Source organism: Hesperophylax consimilis, chromosome 5 (genome assembly GCF_061612785.1).
Source record: "Hesperophylax consimilis isolate HC1 chromosome 5, BYU_Hcon_1.0, whole genome shotgun sequence".
Taxonomy (NCBI): domain Eukaryota; kingdom Metazoa; phylum Arthropoda; class Insecta; order Trichoptera; family Limnephilidae; genus Hesperophylax; species Hesperophylax consimilis.
Genome location: NC_142840.1, coordinates 13291289 through 13311434, shown reverse-complemented (window position 1 = coordinate 13311434; position 20146 = coordinate 13291289). Strand labels below are relative to the sequence as shown.

The following is a 20146-nucleotide window of genomic DNA, read 5'->3' as shown; positions in this document are numbered from 1 at the left end:
CACTTTGCCGGATACTGGGAGCTGGCGAAGGCCTTAAAAATAACTGATTCCCCGGCCGGGGTAATCAATGAAATTATGAGGCATTACCCGAAGGAAACGCAAGCGTTGTGGTTCTCTCGAGAACAGGGAGATGAACTTGACGCTGCCGAGTTCCTGAGGAAGATGGACAATATGGTTAGTCCGCCCATCGCCAGCAACATCCAGAAGGGAGGACGGAGAGAGGAACCGAGGGAAAAGGAGCGAGTACACGAAAGGCGCCGATTCCAGAGGGGGAATATAAACACTTTCGTAAGGGAAAGTTCAAAACGCCGGCCGGCTGGAATGAACGCCAATAGCAGGACATCTGAGGGCCCCAACGCAGAGCAGGAGCCGATAGAAGCTGAGCACGCGGGAAACGCCGTCGAGTCGGATCCGATGCCCTGAGGACATCGACTCAACCAGCAGAGAGCGGGGCACCGGAGGCGAGAACAAACATAGCTTTAAGGATAATGTTACGACAAAATTGGAATTTAGGAAAAGGGTTAGGGAAGGGAGAGAATGGAAGGGTTGAGCCTGTAAAAGCGAGGAGAATAAAAGAAGGCGAGACATTGAGAGGCAGAGCTTGGAAAAGGGAGTATGTGGGTATGGACGTCGGCTCATGTGTGAAAAGACTACAACATGTGAGTGACATTTGGAACGAATGTGAGGTAGGAGAGCGTGAGAAAGGAAAGAGATACGCGGGTTTTAACACGATTTTTGAGGAAGGGGTGTACGATGAAGTAGAAAGGGGTAGTACCTTGTCCCAACTACCCGAAGTGGAAGCCGACGTTGACGGGATTAAGGTGTGGTGCCTAATAGATAGCGGTAGTCAGATAACGTGCGTGGCGGAAGAATTGTGGCAATGTAAACTGCGCGACCATAGACGATATCCCGTAATACCGGTGACGGCTATGCAGCTACGGGGTGCCGTAGGTCAGAAGAGTCAACGCATATCTAGCTTAGTACTAATTCCTTTACGTTTCGGTGACGCATTGTTTAATACCCCTTGTCTTATAGTTCCGAAGCTAATAAAATCTATAATTTTAGGAATTAATTGGCTTGACGATTATAGCGCAGAATTAAAGTGTGGACGGAAACGTAGTTTGGTACTGTCATCGGAATTAGGCACATTTGAAGTGGAATTAAGGTTATCAGGAATAATCCGTACTGAGCCGCAAGCAGATAATATCAATCAATATCCCGGCAGGGGCGAGCACAGGTGCCATGTGCACACCATCGATGTTGACAACGAAGCAGATATGATACAGGGAGTGTCGGCTAAGATCAACGACTTTGTAGGTGAACTGGAACTAGAGGTAGCTATTAAGGATAAACTTGCGGAAGTATTGTTAAAAAATCGGGAAGTGTTTGTTGAAAACCCGGGCCTTACGAATGCATACACCCATGTAATTAGAATGATAGATGAGACGCCGTTCGTGAAACGTTCTTATCCAGTGCCATTCGCGTATAGGGATAAGGTAGATGCTAAGATTGCTGAGTTGGAGAGCCTGAATATAATTAGCCGAGAAGCGACACAGTTTTCGAGCCCACTCACATTTACATTAAAAAAGGACGGTACCGTTAGAATTTTGCTAGATGCGAGGGAGCTTAATACGCGAATGCAGTCCGAAGTGGAGAAGCCGCCTCTAACTTCAGAGATCATACAGAGATTTCACGGCGTAAAGCATATAACAACGCTAGATTTAAATAATGCTTATTTTCAAATCCCCCTCAGTAAGGAAAGTCGCAAGTTCACAGGGTTTGTTTACAATGGTAAATCATTCGTGTACAGAGTACTGCCACAAGGGTTGAAAACATCTGTCGGTAGTTTTAGCCGAGCGATGGACCTTATTTTGGGCCCGGGCGTCCGCGAATTTTGCGCAAATTATTTAGACGACCTAGTAGTATTTACCTGCGGTGGACTTGACGAACATTTAGGGCACGTAGACGCGGTTTTGAAGAGGCTGAAGGATGCTAACATGACATGTCGACTGATGAAATGCCAGTTTTTATACACGGAAATCCATATGTTAGGTCACATTATTACTCCCTTTGGTATCCAGATGGATCCGGAAAAGGTGGAGGCGATACAAAAATTTCCTGTGCCAAAAAAAGTTAAACAAGTTCGGGCATTTTTAGGCTTGTGCAACTACTACCGGCGATTCGTGAAAATGTACGGGGAGGCGACAAAGGGATTATGCAGTTTATTACAAAAAAATCAACCATGGCGTTGGACGGACAAGGAACAGCGGGTGTTCGACAATGTAAAAGAGTTATTTTTATCTTCGGTTATTTTACACCATCATAATCCGCAGAATACCTACTATTTGCAAACAGACAGCTCTGGATACGCAATTGGCGGAGAGCTCTACCAATTAGATGAAGATAGCAACCACCACGTTATAGGGTTCGTTAGTAAGGGGTTAACGGGGCCAGAACTGAGGTGGACCGTTTCCGAACAAGAATTATTTGCCATCATATACTGTTTACATAAGTTTGAAACGTACCTGCGCGGCGTCAGGTTGATCATTAGAACGGATCACCAGGCGTTGTCATTCCTGAAAAGTTGGAAAATGTATAGCGGTAGAATAACTAGGTGGATTCTGTACCTAAACCAGTTCGATTTCAAAGTAGAATACGTAAAAGGGAAGGATAACATAGGCCCGGACATATTATCTCGATATTCGCACGATGCTTTGGAAGTGCAAGAGGATAGAACGGAGTGCCCAGATATAGCGGCATTTATCGTCAGAGACAAAGGAAAGCTTAAAGAGGGGTTGCGTAACATAGGTGTGCTACAGGGAAGAGATGAATTTTTGATAAAGGTGCGAGAGTTTGTAGACAAGGGGCTACAGGGAACACCGAGTAGGAGCCTGAGTAAATACGGCAAGAATTATAATTTGAAGAACGGAGTATTGTACTATCTCAGCGGCGAACGGCGGAGTGTACTTGCAGTCCCACAAGAGATGGCGAGTGAGCTAATTAGATACGTACACCTGGAAATCGGCCACGGAGGCGGATATAAAACCATAGCTGCTTTAAAAGACAGGTACTTCTGGCCAGGAATGAGTAAGCAGGCGAAAATATTAGTGCGGGAGTGTGAACTCTGTCAGCTGTCGAAACAAGAGATAAGGCCGACAGTGGGACCGGGAAAGTCGATCATCACCCGAGAAGTAGGCGAGCTGATAATGGCAGACCTCTACGGGCCACTACCTCGAAGTTTACTTGGAGTTAAGTATATATTCGTCATTCAAGACTCTTTCAGCAGATATATAAATTTGTTTAGTTTAAGGGTTGCGAACACAACAACAGTTTTAAGGTGTCTGGAAAAGTTCCTGCAGGTTATTAAGGCAACGGCCATCTTGACGGATAACGGTACACAGTTTACTTCAAAAAAGTGGAACCTTTGTTTAAGTAGGTTAGGTATTAGAATACTGCATTCCTCGGTGCATAACCCGGGGCCCAACATAACCGAACGCGTCAACAAAGAATTAGGGCGTATATTTAGGATCTATTGTCACGACAAACACACCAGATGGACGACGCTGTTGCCCAATATTGAAGATACTTATAATAACAGCATACATTGTAGCACAGGGTTTTCTCCAAATGAGATAGTATTTGGAAATGGGCCTAGGTACAGTCTGGATAAGTATTTGGACAATAGTGTGGTACCTATCGTAGATTTAGCAAAAGTAAAAGCGAAGGCCTACGAGAATCTGCAAGCTAATGCTACGAAAAGGCAACATTACTTTAACATGAAGAAGAGACTAGCCGTTTATGAGATCGGTGCAATAGTAAAACTGAGGCGTTTCGCACAGTCGGACCTTTTGAAAAAGAAGACAAAAAAATTCTCATTGTTATTTGAGGGGCCTTACGTCATCGGGGCCACCCCCTATAGCAATACTTATACACTGGTAGACCCAAAAACTAGGAAGATTAGGGGTAATTACAGTGCCATACATCTAGCGAGGTATTACGTTAACAAAGGCGAGACACAGACTAGCGGGGACAAGTGCGACTAAGAGAAAGAAAGGGGAGAGCGTATGAATGGATCAGTTAGGAGTCAAAAGGGCAGAGTAATGGCTTTGATAGTTTATGACAGTAGGACGGTAGTAGTATTAATAATTGTGTTTCCTTTAAGAAAAAATTGGATTTAACAAAGTAAGGGCAGTTTACACAAGGTTAAGATTTTATTGTGCAAGGTTATATAAGGCAGGATGTTCCGTTAGAACAAATAGGCGAGACTCTTTATTGAAAGCCTTTCATAAATGCACTTGAGAATAAATATTGTTGTAATTATGATTATCTTAAGAAATGCTGATAAGCAGTAATTATTTGGAAAAGATGCTAGAGAAAAATAAAATACTTTGTTTTGTAGGCACTAGTTTGTCATTAAAGAAAAAAAAAACATTAATTTTAAGTCTTTCTTAAGTCAACGATAAATGAATGTTAACAGTTTCAATGTGTTAGTTAAGCAACAGATATTTCAATTGTCTTATTTTTTTTTTTGCCAAGTTGTACACCGGTCGTTAGAGAACAGCGAATTCAAACTAATATTGACAGAGAAAAAAATATGAAAATAATAATAACGAAAAAAAAAACACACAAGGGTTACAAATAGCCATGAGGGCACGCGTGACTGGCGACCGCTGAACACTAAATTATACTCGCGAGATTGTGGCACGATCTTTGTTAAAACATTGTACGAGAGGCTTTGGTCAAAAGGTAGAAAGCCATCGGGTTAGCGCGGGCGGGTGCGCACCCAAAAAGAAAAAAATTTTTTTTTTTTTATATACATTCTTGCACATATTGTAATTACCCAGGTGTGGCCTTGTGTTCCATTGGGAGTATGTGCAAACATGCACTCCAGACGCGATAGTTATTGTGATTACAATGTTTTGCAAAGATCGAGCACGGTCAACAAAAAAAAAAAAAAAAGGTATTATTGGCGAGTTCAAACGTGTTCTGCTGCTAAGGGTGATGGAACAATAATAGCTGACAATAGCTTATCTCTGTATCTACTCCCACTATTATTTTTCCAGAAGGGAGTCTGTGATGAACTTGCCCTGGGACATTTTTTTTATTGTTGATTTATTATGGTGGGAAAGAAATTTTCAGTTGGTCTCACGACATAGGAGATTACCAGATGTTGGACAACTGATTTTAAAACAAGTGTTTAGATTTATTAGGGTAGAAAAAAAAAAGGAACATGCACTGTATCGTCAGAGACCTCCGTGATGGTGGTTGATAATAGTAAGCCGAGCTAAAATGCTGGTGGGCCAACACGCCACTGGACTGGGGGTAGTCAAGTTTCATCCTTTGAACAAAGAAGTAACAATTTATTGGTTTTGAAACGATTTAAAATTAATGTGACAGGTTCTAGGGCCATAATTGATGTGTTCCTTTAGTGCATTTCTGTCTTTTGAAAACAAACGCATTCAGAATTCAAAAGAACATAAATTAGAAATCGCATATGGTGATTTGGGGGGTTGGTTTGGGGAGAGGGAGTCTGGATTTGAAAGCGCGGGGAGACGGTCGGGACAGTCAGCGTTGAAGATCGGAAGGAGGAAGTCGAGAGTCGTGATTAAGGAGCGCGGGCGGATAGACGGTCAGCGTTGAAGAACGGAAGAAGAAAGTCGATAGTCGAGGGTGAAAAAAGCGGTTCAAGAGAATCAGGTTTTGAAAACGTTGGGAGGCGGGAAATAAAGTCAAGGGGGTCAGAGTTTCAAGGTCTGGGAGACGGTCAGGAATAATCAGGATCGGTCAGCGTTTTAAGATAGTCGAGTTAGTAAAAACTAAGAAGCGCGTCAACAAGAATTAATCGTCGGGACGCGAACACGGCTAAAATCATTTAGTGTAGAAGGTGCGGTTTTCTAACAGCATGAGTTTTTCTGCATGTGACTGTGTTTGTTTTTTTTATAATTATTTGGATTGTTGACACTAAGATGTATCGGTAAGTCCATTATAATCTAATTATTAACACTTATTTCCTTAATGTAAACCAAATAATCCAATTGTATTTTGAAGTAAGGGTATTTAACTTGAGCACTATAGGTACCTGTTAGCAAGGGAGGCCATAAATCACCCATTGCATTGAAGTGACCGGGTCTTGGCTATTAAAAAAAAAGGACGAAGAACGGTTACCCTGAAACCGCTTTAGACCATCCAACAATAGACATTGTTTATGAGTTAGACTATTTTATGCAATTATTAAAATGATTTAATAATTCTCCAGTAGTTATATTTAGCGCCAAAATTTATAGAACACAAACCATTGTATTTATGCAGTGTTTTTATAGTAACGGATAGAACGGTTACTAGTCGAAACAATCAGATACCTATGGGCGGAATAGTAACGGATAGAACGGTTAATTAAATGCTTCAATGCCTGTTATTTGACAATGAGTTGTCGTATCCTCCTTGGGAATTCAACTTATTCTTCACGGAATTCATAGAATATATTTAATTAAATATAACTTATTCGACCATCACTCTCACTTAGCCATGTACAGCGAGTGCACCATTACTTCAAATATTAGAGCCACGTGCGTATACCTACGTACCACTAATATCTACTTCCAAGTCCGTTTTACGAACTTTGTGAAGGCTGCGGTCTATTGTAGTTATTACAGGGGTTTCTCTGTTAGCATATAATTTTAATTCATTTTTGAATCGGAATAACGCAGCGGATCGAGGCTAGCCGCCGGGAGAATGCATCTGTCTGGCATTCCTATTCTATCAAGTGAGATTTTCATCTTTCATGAGTTTGGCGGGGACGGAGTGTACGAATTTTCCGTAGGCTGTCCTATCTTACCAAAGCGACAAAAGCGAAGGGAACGAAATTTGTAATTTGGCTTGCCTAATAGGGACTTTTGTGTTAGCAAAGTCGATAACCCTGGATACCGAGATAACGTCTATTTTAGTATAGCAGCGCCGGCTTTTTCCCCTGCTATTGGTGTGGTTGAGTTATTCCCGTAAAAGCACCGGTTTCTGTCGAAGGTGTTGGCGGACCAGCCTTAGATAGTCACCCGGAATAGACCTCTGTTTCGAGTATTTTCAGCTGGTGAGAGGACGCTTTCACTGAGTTCAGATCGAAGGGAACGAAAATTGCTAGTGGGCTTTCCTACTTGAGTTAGCCGGTAGACGAAGGAACAAAGCGGATAAGGGCTATGCTATTCTTGGCTGGCGTGTGAGGAGGATTTTCTCGCTGACAGAACGAAGGGATCGTGACGAATATGAAGTTGTTTCGGCGCTTTCTGACGTCCTTCCTGTCAAATTCAATAAGTACTTACCCCACTATAGGAGGAGAAGTCATCCAGAATTAGGTTGGAAATTGACTCCGACTGAAACCGTTTGAGCTGACGGAGATCGGATGATTTCAGATTCACGACCTGATGATTCCAGTATCCCTGATCCTTAGCGCCGGAAGTCGAGGATATCAATTTCTACCATTCTCTGATATTTGAAGCGAACGGAGGGTAACAAACGATAGAGCGAATGACCATGACTTTGAAGTGGGGTAAAATCTCCCGTCTAGGAAACATTCGTTATGTCGGATGGACGCCCCGTTCAAATTAAATATTGACATGACTATTTTGAGTGTGGACGAAAGACTTGAAGTATGTTCTGTATTGTACATATGATAAATATGTGTCATTACCTCTACTGGAACGGGAAGCTGTATAGACTGGAGCCAGGAGCTATTTGGAGTAGCGTGACTGCAGAGGCGAAGTCGAACAAACTGAAGCTGAATTCATCATTATCTTTACGAGCGTAAACCAGAGGGGTGTTCACGGGACTCCCGAACTCCTGACGTTGCTGATGCAAACCACTTCAGTATATGTTTATGTTTGAGGTTAGTAGAGTGGACTCCTAATTTTCGGCATGCTGGCGAAGCTCAACTCATCATCGATTTGGGGGAGGTTGACGCGACCTAAACCTCGCGCTACCCACGTGACCCAAATGGTTCCTGACACCAGGCTATCATGCCACCGGACCAGAGCAGCTCCTTGTACCTAACGGTATAAGATGAATCTTCATCATTCATCATCAACATCAACATCAACAGCTACCACCAAGGACCCACATTCCACCTTCATCACCCTCCGGCAGGAGGCAAAACATGTCATTATCTCATCTGTCGCTGAGCGATATTCAATTCATTTCTGGAGGTGTTGGGATTGGACCATCAACTTGGCTGCTCTCGAGCTGGTCACGTTGATGGGTGGGATTTGGACGGAGACCAATCGAAAGCAACACATGTTTTGTCTCTAGCTATTCCCGAAAATGCCTACTCATAGAAAATAACTCACAAACTAACAATCCCTAGTCAAATCATTAACTTAGAATTTTGTGCATCTTGAATTGAATTGTTTATAGCGAATTTCATGTACTTGTAATTAATTTTCTCATTATATTAGCACATTATTGACTGCAGCAACCGGAAACGTTTGGGCGAGCAAACAAGGTAGGAAAAGGTAGTTAAAATCAGGGTAGTCGGTCATTGTCTTATTTTCAAACCATTCAGAATGTAACACGCCTCATCTAAAAGAACCAAAGTTACCACAACCAATTAAAAGGATCCTTCAATGAATTAATCCCTGTCGAAACAAAAAATTGACACAACGTGACATATTAATTCGTTAAGATTGAAGGGTTGATAAACCGCGAGAAGTTAAAACCCAACGCTTAAAAAAATGTAAATTCGTTAATAAGAACGTTGAGGGAGGGTGAAAACATTACAGGGTGAACCAATGAACAGTAACGAATTTTTAGGGTAATTATATTATTGAAGTCAGAGTATGAGTGCAACTTACAATATAACAAGCCATTAAGTAGCTACAAGTTTAAGTAAGTTCTAAAACAAATTTACAAGTTTCTTAAACTAAAACTAAGTGAACATTGTCAATGGCGCCCTTGTGGTGATTTTTCACGAAAATGGAGCTATATAAATTAGCCAAATATTATTAACACTAGTTACATCAATTTAAGGGACCAAGCCGCTAGTACCTTCAATTACTTCAATTCAACTCTACCATAAATCCAGGCTGACCCATATTCCATTCTTCAAAAAGCTAAAAAGGTTGGCATAAACTATAATTACTTAATGAAAAAATTATATTTATTGAAACTCTCAGATTGAAGAATTATATCTGACTTAATATTTATGTTCAAAATTGTAAATAGTCTTGATTTAATTAACCTCATTGAATTTCATATACCTACAAGAACTACTCATTCTAAAATCCTGTTTAAATGTAACAATTCCAGGACTGAGCATTTCAAACACTCGCTTGTACCTAGTTTACATGAAGTTAGTAATGGGCATGTAGATGTAGTGGATCTGTTTAACTGCACGGAAGCTACGTACTAAAAGGCTATACATACTATCATTATATTTTAAATCATTATTAATTAAACCTAAGTCTACTTCTACTTGTTTATTATATTTTGAATATACTTGTATCTACTTCTGATGGTTTATTATATTTTGAATATACTTGTATCTACTTCTGATGGTTTATTATATTTTGAATATACATGTATCTACTTCTGGAGTTTGTATTAATTTTATATTATCTGTCGTCATTTTATGATCAATTGCCACAGGTAATTTTTATATTTTGTTTAAATTATAACTAGTGTTTGATTATGGTTGAATACTGTAACATGTGATTATTGTGTATGGTATATTGATATTAAATACATAAATAAATAATTTAAGATTTTCCCGTCCGTTGGCAAATCTTATAAGAACGTTTCATCGTAAAAACATATTAAGTAGCAGTTAATTAATTAATTTAATTAACATTTTAGTGTGAATATTGAATATTGGCACTAACGTGTTATTGTAGGTGCTCATAAGAATATTATGTGAGTGAGTTAATTAAAGGGTGGTTCTCGAACAAAGTTCACGTCTAGTAGACAGAACACAGCTTGACATACGGGACAGGTGCACTTATTGCTGAGCCACTTGTCAGTCTGATCCGGGTCTTGACCAGATGCAAACCAACGGGCCATGCAATTGATACACCACATAGGCCTGAAACAAAAATGATATTCATTACCTAGAAGGAAAATGATTAACGTGCATTAAAACAGATGTAATAATGGTAAACATGAAGTTAATGAAGTTTTCTACCACAAAAAAATATTTGTAGATATTTTTACAAATGCATCATATTAATTTATTAGAAGACTAGCGACCCGCCCCGGCTTCGCACGGGTGCAATGCACTAATAATAATAATTAAGAATTTATTCCAGATGTATGCAGGGGTAGTGCAAGGCAATACATTCCATATTTGAAATAATATACATAATTAGACTAAGAAAATTAATAATAATACAGGTGATTCCGACAGGCACAAAAAATCAGAATGTAAGTGAAAAAAGATAAAATATAAACACAAAAATGAGTGTAAACTAATGTGGCATCATAAGAGTGCGAGCGACAAATAATGTACTATCCGATCCATTTTTAGCGCTTTGACATTGACATTTTGTAGTCCCGAAGTGCGTTTAGCAATAATTAAAAAAATAAATTTGGTCTAAGTAATGTGCTTTATTTTTTATTTAAATTTTATTGTAAGCATACATTTTTTTACATAGCATTTTTATATTATATTAGCTGTAAGTATCAATTTTTATCTTAAATCAGACTATACTGCCAGTAACTACAGAATATCTTTATGTACAATGTTTACAGCTGATCTTTCATTACGCAGCACAAACAGATTTTGCTTAGAAGTTACACGCAAAAGGGCTACATATAAAATACCATATAAAAAACACTCAAATCTAAACCTGCAACATTAAGGACGGGTTGTTTTGGAGAATTTGAACAATTCATCAAATTTCAACGTTCATTTTCGGGTTCTGTGAAAGACTTATTCAAGTTCTGTTATTATATCATTGTAGGCTAGTTGCTTGACAAAACTGAAATAAAAACATAACTTGAAAAAATCTTTCACAGAACTTGAAAATGAACGTTGAAATTTGATGAATTGTTCAAATTCTCCGAAACAACCCGTCCTAAGAGTTTGAGCCCTGTGACTTGTGGTCACTGAAAAATACAATTTTACTAGAAATTACAGTTGTTTAAAAGAACAACGCTAAAATAATAATAGCTTGTGTTTCATATTTGAAAACCAAATAATATTATCAATAAACAACCCAACACGGAGAGCTCCGATATACTTGCTATCGCGACAAAGATACTCGCCACGGCGGCTTTTGTGCGTGCGGCAAATACTTTTGTTGCAAGTGATTTTTCAAATTGCGATATCTTCTAAGATACTTTTTTTTTTATTTTTTATTGTTGCTACATTATTTTACAATATTTATATTCTAATACAGTAATGTTGGCCTCACTGGGTTGTTTACCCGTGCTGAGGCCCCCATTTTATAATATAAGAATTTATACATTTAAAAATAAAACAACATTAAAATAAAGATAAATTTAAACTAAAAATAAAGATTACAAATTAAAATATAATTATCACACTAAAAGAAAAATATTAAAAGAGAATGGAAATCGGCATTTATAATGATTTATGTGTTTGTGCGTGTTGCGTGTTTTATATATTTTTTTGTGTTGCGTGTATATGTTTTATTCTTTTATGTCATGGAATTTTGGTAATATTGTCTTTTTTGTTCTTTAATCTATTTTTTTATTTTGTGTTTGAATTTATTTTTACTTTCCTCAATTTTTGTTTCAAGTGGAAGACTGTTGAATGCTTTAATAGCGTGGTATTTATGGTGTCTTTGTCCAAAGGTAGTGTTTACCGTCGGAGTTTTTATGTTTTCTTTGTACGCTTGTCTGACCGGTCTATTAGTGATATTTTGTGTTTGTTGGGGTTTGTTTTTTTGGTCGAAAATGTAGTTTATTAGTGTTTTAACATATAATTGGCGTATATCAAGTACGTCACAGCTTTTAAATATTTGGTCTGTGTCGGTTAGTTTATGTTTTTTGAGTATTACCTTTAATATCGTTTTCTGTGCGATTTCTATTTGAGCGATAGCTGCGTTTGTTGCTCCTCCCCAAGCAATTATTCCATATTCTATTATTGATTGGCATAGTGCATAATATATTGTTTTCAATTGTTTTATTTTATATATGTTTCTTATGTTTAGGAAAATGTGTATTGTTCTGAGGAGTCTATTTGTGATTTGTTTGATGTGATGTGTCCATCTAAGATTATGGTCAATTACGATTCCTAGATACTTTATTTGTTCTGTTTTTTCTAGAGGGGGGCAATCGCAGATGTTGGTGTTTATGCATTCGTGTATTTTTATGGTGTTTGTATTGTTTTTTGGCTGTCCTGTGTTAGTTATGCTGTACGTTGTGAATTTTGTTTTCGATATGTTTAGTGTGAGTGTATTTGAGTCCAACCATTTTTTCACTTGCGTGATTCCTAGATTCGCTATGTTATAAACCTTATTCCAATCCTTAGATTTAAATAGTAAAACTGTGTCGTCTGCGTAACTAATTATTTCTCCATCTATTTCCATGCTGCAAAGTTCATTTATGTAAATTATGAAAAGAACGGGCCCTAGTATGCTTCTATTACTGATTTCAATCATATGTTGTTAAGGGCAATTTTAATATACATCAAATGCTCAACATAACTAACATATTATATTGGATAAGAATTAATATTTTATTGGTCAAAATAGCATCGCAAATAACACATAATATATGTAAAAGATAAAAATGATTACTGTGGGATATCCTTCGAAGATAGATATATACCATCTCGGACTTTTCTGTAGGCCTTTTCAAGATATACAATTCCATAGTAAATTATTTTGTTGTATCTTCCAAGGTTTAGCCAGCGTTAGCAATTTAAGCTAACGAAAATATTTTTTTTTGACTTGATTACAAAATGTCAACTTTTCTATGCTTTTTACAAATACAATATGCATGTATTATATATGAACCTTCTGGATGAAATTCTCTAAACGATATTGAAAACTGTATTAAAATCTGTTGCGATGTTCAGGCGAACTAAGCGCACAAACAGACAGACATGAAAAGTGACTTTATTTTATTTAGAGATGCTGAGGATGACTTTTGAATTTTTAGAAAATAGATAAAAAGTACCAAAGATACAAGCCATTAAAATACTGATATTTGCAGTCAGCCGAAAAGCGTGTGACATCTCATTGAACATGTGACATGACCATCACATGTGACATCTCATTGAACATGTGACATGACCATCACATGTGACATCTCATTGAACATGTGACATGACAATCACATGTGATATTTTTTTTATTTTATTTGGTACAATATTTTTTACATTTTAAAGTTTTCCAGTAATGTTGGCCTCACTGGGTAACTGAAACTTAATGAAACCAAATTATCGTAATTTAGCAAAAAAACAGTTTCTAGAACCTACACCGAAAAATTGAACCTAAGGAAATTAAAAATAACCATTAACTGTAGAATCTAAGGCATGGTTTATACCTACACAAGTGGCGAGTGATGGAGACGTGGCGCGGACGATGTCTCCTTCATAGACTTTGTGCCCGCTCCACTTCGACTTTGTATCGAAGTTGACATCAGGGCAGATGCACACATCTGCCCTGATGATGGACACTGCAATGCTGTCCGAAACGTTGGCTAAAGAAAGAGGTAGCGCAACACGGCATAATACCCCAAAAACAAATCACTATACATAATGCTTTTGGCCGTGCAAATCGCAAATCATACCATTATATTATATAGTTTGTTTTTTACCTGCAGTTACACTGTGTACATTCCGGAAGCATTGGTTCTCCTAGTCTTATGATTATTTCAGTTGGGTCTAAACACTTTTTGTTAAGTTTCACATTGGATCTCTCTTTCATACATCCTATGCAAAGCTCCAAGGGCTGTAATAGAGGTATAAAATTTTTAACTTCTCGGAGAGTAAGTTTTTGCAAACAGTTAGTTTATCTGTATGTGGGGAGATTTTTTTTCAATCAATTAATTTAAAAAATAATTGAAGTATCATAAACTAACAAATAACATATTGTCGCTGCATATGAAATATAGCCAATGTGACGTTTTGGACATTCTGAGATAATCGATAAAAACTGTTTTAAAAAATAATTGTATTGCTAGATTTAAAAAAAAAATATTGATAATTATTAGGAAAGATTTCCAGCATAACAAAACTATACTTTTTAGCTTACATCCATTAATTATATTAATAAATAATATTTTCTCTCGTTTTGTGCACATTGGCTTTATTCTGTGCATAATTCGTTCACATAGGATATATGTATTTTGTACTAACTTATGACAATAATCTAAAAAAAAACCTTTAATAAATAATTGCGAAGGTAAGTATTTCAAAATTATTTTTAATAATTAGTAGGCATATTTTGCAACTTAAGAAAAATACGATTTTTAGTAAATATCCATTATTTAAATGAAAATTTGTCATTATCTGACGTTTTTGCACATAGGATTAATTCTTTGCATACTTTGTGCACATAGGATTTATTCTATACTGACGTATGTCCATGAAATGGGAGAGGTAAGTATGTTTTTATTAATGAGAGAAAATTGCTTAGGTTATTTTCGAAAGTATGTGTCTGCAGGAGTAGGCAGAGTTTTTATCAACCAAGTTAAAGCAACGGGATCTCAGGTGAACCTTTCTTGATAAAATAGATATCTTTACATTCCTTTAATTTTTTTATACTAGTCCCCAGCGAGGGATCATATGTGATGCCGTTCTAGTATCTTCTGTCTTTTTCATTTCATACAAGATGTGTAAGAAGGAAGAGGACGATCATGGATGACATACAAACGAGCTCTCGCTCTGGGACTACTATACTGGCTCTTGAAATAAAACAAATTGACTGTAATATTAAAGATCATTATTTTATTTATTTAAAGAAAAGTTATAAACAAAAAAACAAGTAAACAATTATCACAAATCATCGTTGCAAATCAAATAAGGTCAATTTTATGGCATTTACCAGAAATAAAGCAAGTAATAGACATAGACGATCATCCTTTTTTTTTAATATTCTTATCTCGATGTTTCCATTGAAATGATGATTTTGCCCCGACTGAAAGTTAAAGAATATCAATGACCGCTTTAAGCTCCTGCAAGTGCTTACATTTAGATTCCGTGAGAGCAAGGGGTCCATTTTAAAGACCCAAAGAAACGGCAACTTGACCAGTCCTGTACCTTTGGGGAAGGTCTTGCTTTGCCCCTGAATAATTTAACTTACATATACTGGTTATTTCCTGAGGGTAAGTATTTAATTCGTCTAAGGTCAGTAACCACAGGATCTCCTGACTCTTTTTCCGGGACGCAGGGAAGAAAGATTTGTAGATAATGCTTCATAATTAATTGTTTTAATGTTGTACATACGGCTGTTTCGACTGGGCCATTCACATAAGGGTGATGTAGGAATAGATATAGGAATACATTGGTGGCTTGAAAAAAAGCTCCAACACAGTGGAATTATCAGCCTCCATCATTGTTTGTCCTTTCTTGAGGATGATTTGCTCCACAGTGACAGATGCAGCTTTGGCATGGTCACTGAGGGCACTCACCAGCACTCTATTTCGATTTTGGTAATTGCAGCCACAGAAATTAGTATTATTTTTGTATAATTTGTTGGTAAGCTCTGTAAATAATCTACTACGCAGGTAGGGAATTCATTGACTGTCATGCCCCCATCTGCCTCATGCCACATATACAGGGTAACATCTGCATTATTTAAAACATAAACAGTAAATTTGTGAAGTTGTAGCTTTTGCTTAAAATAAACCGCAGAGGCTAACAGTTTAGGACATAGCAGAACACGTTGCAAGTCCATTGTTAAGACCAATGTAGAATTGCTCGCACTGTCCTTTGCTGCTGTTTTTGCCTCTTTTGCCTGATTTTTTTTTCTATGTGATGTTCATATGCTATTTTACCAATGCTACCACATTGGTAACCTACGGACTGGTCTTTCTGAGGCCTATGAACGGACACCTTTTAATATTTCAGTACTTCTGTAAATAAATTCCTGCCCACAATAGCCATATTGTTGTCAGTGCACCATGTATTGTATACGGACAGCATGTGTTGCAGAGACAGGAACGAAGACTCAACATACCTCCTATTTGAGTTGACCCTATAATACAGGGGTGTCAAAGATACGGCCCGCGGGCCGCATGCGGCCCTCGGACCCTATCAATACGGCCCGCGAGCCGTATGCGGCACTCAGGTCCCATCATTACGGCTCGCTACCACGTGACAATATTATGTCGCGGAGGACAGAACCGCACTCTTTCATTGTAGATTTTAGATATTCAGAGGACAGTCGTTTTGAAGATTTTCGCAAAATGCATAAAATGGAATTCCCACTTTTTAACAATCCATTTACTTTTGATGCTGCACTGGCACCAATTCATTTGCAAATGGAATTGATAAATCTCCAATGCGACAGCATTGTAAAGGATAAATTTAAGGAAGTTAATGTTACTACATTTTATACACAATATTTCAAGAGTTTGAATAACTATCCAAGTATAAGAAATCATGCGGCACGTATCCTGTGTATGTTTGGTAGTACGTATTTATGCGAGCAGATGTTTTCCGTTATGAAAATAAAAAAAGTGGGTGTGTCAAGCCTACGCAAGACAGAAGTGAAACTTCTTTTGTTAAACCGTATGAACCACAATCAATTACGTATTTCACTCGTATTACACTCACGACGCAGTATACTAACCAAGCAGCTGATGCTTGGCGTGGCGCAGTTCGCTGGTGTCTGAGAGAGAGGAAAGAAGAGAAGAGAGAGAACGTTCGTGAGCGGCTCCCCCACCTCAACAAGCGCATATGGTGAGAGAGGGACAGTGAACGGTGAGCGGTGGTGGGGGTACCCGCATTTTCGTGTCGATCCTGACTCGGTTTTACTCCGTCCCCGAATTACGCGCCTAAAGAAGTTTCACTTCAATAAAAACAAACATCGCTCACGGCTTACGGATGAAAATCTCCAATCGATTCTAAAAGTAACTACGACGAATATGACACCCGACATCAATGAACTTGTCAAAAACAAGAGAAGTCAGGTGTCCGGCTCAAGATAATTTACCTTGTTACCCTTCTTTTTAACTTACTGAATTTATAATAAATAGGTATCTAACTAAATAAAGATTCTAACAATTAAGTATGGGTTTTATTTTTTAAATATTGAGTCCGGCCCGCTTACACACGCCAAATGTTATAAACGGCCCTTAAGAATATCCAGTTTGACACCCCTGCTATAATAGAAGCTTGGGACCATTGGCAGAAGATTGAGCCATGTTCTTATATTTCCCTCCGTGGCAATCTTTTTGTCAATTCTCTTTGAAAGAACCGCAAGTGTGAGCGGAATATTTCCATCCTCTGATTCTTCTTCTACTGTAGGCACATTCCATCTTTTGAAAATATTATCACCAATACACAAAGTATTGAGGAAGTTTTTCTTTTTCTAGACTCTGTGCTTTTCTCCGGCATTATTTAAAAGGAACACATCGCGTGCAGTTTTTTCTTTCTGCCTTTACCGGAATGTTCTTACGACGCTTCCTTATGCTTCGAGTTGACACGAGACTTTGAATGTATACTCTCTTCTCGGGCCATGTTTTTAATGTCCAAAAGTAAGTTAACATTTTTTGACGGTCTGCTGCTGTGATCGACTTGCATAAATATGAGTTTTGCTTACATCTGCTTAGCAATGTTTTTGCCGGCTTTTTCTCATCGTGAACATATTTATTATGTGTGTTATTTGCTCTTTTATAACCGATGTACCTTTTCCTAAGAGTTGTTCATTTTTGGTTTATCTTTATCTTCTGAGTGACTGATATGTCAGGCTCAGTTACTTAAGATACATCCATATTATGAGATTTGGACAGATAAGCTGTCCATTGGTCTTGCATAGCACATAACTTTCAGTTACGTCTTTACAGGGTGTAGCTAGAAGTTCCATATGAATAATGCCTGGACGGATAAGCTGCCCAGTGGTTTCACATAACATATAATCTTCAATGATGTCTTCGTATGGTACTAGAAGATCTTGGTTTGCGTCACAGAAGTTGGTATCAATGTGCATACGTTGCTCAGGCTCAGGCTTAGGCTCCGCCAAATAGTCCAGTACTTGTGGTGCATGGTGCTGCGATGTTGAAGGTTGAGGGTCTTCTATCGCACTTTGCTGCATAGTTTGCTGAGCCAAACGAACCATATTTCTGGCACAATTATTCATTGTGAAACAAATCAAATCCACTGTATTATACTTTTTTCACACAGATTCATGAATGTCGTTGGACAACTGACTGATTGTGCCAGTTGTTTGCGTATTTATTGGTCTAAAATTCAACAGATTCTACATGTATCACGTGCAGCAATTATTCTTATCTCTAAACAGGATGAATGAGGGCATTAAGGAACCAAGAAACTGAAATAGTAACTGAAATTTTAATTATTACCCTTAAATCCCATTTGACACATGATATGTGTCAGGTGATAAACATCATAAAGGATTCAACATCGTAAAATATGTAATAACAGAAAAATATTAATTTCTTTAATTATTTCAATTATTATTTAGGTACATCCATCTGCTGTCCGGTACAATCACCATAGACTAAAATATAACCTATGTACCGAAAAGAGCGCAGACAAAGCATATTAAAAATAGCCTATGTGACACTTGTCACATAAGCTTAATTTGGATGCACGATTTAGGATGCCGGCACATAGTAATTATTTAATATAGCTTTAATAAAGGGTGAGTAAATTATTTTCACATGCGATATATTGTGGACAATGTAGAAAAAAATATACATCGAATGGTATCAATAACTCATTTTCGAAAAAACTGTCACATTGGCTATATTTTATATGCAGCGACGATAGTCTTATATTATGAATAAAAATGTGATTGACATCAATTCACACAAATAAACCTAATAAAACTTTTTTTTTTTAATCATAATCAAATGGTTTTGCAAAACAAATCGGTAATTTTCTAATAAATAAATTCATTTGATTTTTAGCCGCAGACGTCCCGTTATGTCCATACCCCTTTGAGACTGTTTTCATTTGGAAGAACCGTTTCGTCCATTCTCGGGGAGAGGTTAAATGTTAATTAGAAAAACATTACAATGTCTTCAAATGTAGCATACCAAAAATTTAAAAAAATATTGAGGATACAATTATGCCATGGCTTTGAATCTGAAATAGTGGTTTGGACTTTGATTCTTAACAAAGTCAGTCTCAATTGATAGACAGGTTTTCATTTTCGTAAACCACTTCTTAAAATATGTGGGAGTATGTATAAAGAAAGAATGGTCAGTATGTAGGTCATGTTGAAAATTGATTGTATCTTTGTACTCACGTGAGTGGCAACATGGACTTCATTAGAAGTTTGTTCTCTAAAAACTTTAATAAATTTATCCGTATGAGTTTTGTGGGATATATTATTTGGCAGAATAATAATGGGCCTTCTGACTTTTTCTTGTAACTCCTTGAAGTCTTTAGAAATTAATCTAAAATTGAAGGTTGGTCTCATTGGCCTAGTAGATTTCACTTCTACATTTATAAACTGCATTTCTCCACTGTCGGCCGGTGTGGACTGATGAATGTCACTCTGAAAATTCAAAAAACAGTAATCTCTTAGCAGTTTTAGAATGAAATAAAGTGTGGAAGCTATTAAGATTCCATCAAGAGATACCTAATACAAGAAATGAATACACAAGAGTTCCAGCTGCCCGAGGCCAGTGGGACTGTGGCATCCCCAATTTAGGGTATGTAGTGTGACTGAAGGTAGAATGGGGGGGAAAGGTTAGAGAAAAGAAAAAGATTGGGAAATACAATGGACAATATACTAATATAAAATAACTAGCTGTTTTGCCCGTTGCAGGTAACTAATTGGTGAGAGTACTAAGCGGTTTGATGTTTGAATGTGGATGAAGCAAGGAGTGTGTGATTAGTCTTTTACCTGTTGCAGGCAACTAATACCTAATATTATTATTTTCACGGTTATGGCACGGCGAAGGCACAAAAAAGACAATAAGCTTTTGTTCCTTATCACCTTAATGCTGCTGGCGAGACAAACGATGAGATACACAATGAACGTATGTCTGCTTCCACCTA

General features: G+C 37.6%; 1 protein-coding gene across 2 annotated transcripts in view; it reads right to left on the bottom strand.

Annotated features, from left to right (window-relative positions):
- Nucleotides 1–20146, bottom strand: part of LOC149423563 (transmembrane protein 129-like) — a 30181-nt gene that overhangs the window by 6049 nt on the left and 3986 nt on the right. The window contains exons 3-5 of one of the 2 annotated variants that reach the window (XM_089631646.1): nucleotides 19389–19640; nucleotides 13768–13901; nucleotides 9864–10063 (exon numbers count right to left, since the gene is read on the bottom strand). In XM_089631646.1, the coding sequence (XP_089487772.1) occupies nucleotides 9904–10063; nucleotides 13768–13901; nucleotides 19389–19640 (546 nt within the window). In that variant the 3' untranslated portion in view covers nucleotides 9864–9903. Of the gene's footprint in view, nucleotides 1–8769; nucleotides 10064–13767; nucleotides 13902–19388; nucleotides 19641–20146 lie in introns of those variants that run through there. The other variant, XM_089631645.1, reaches the window with a different exon arrangement.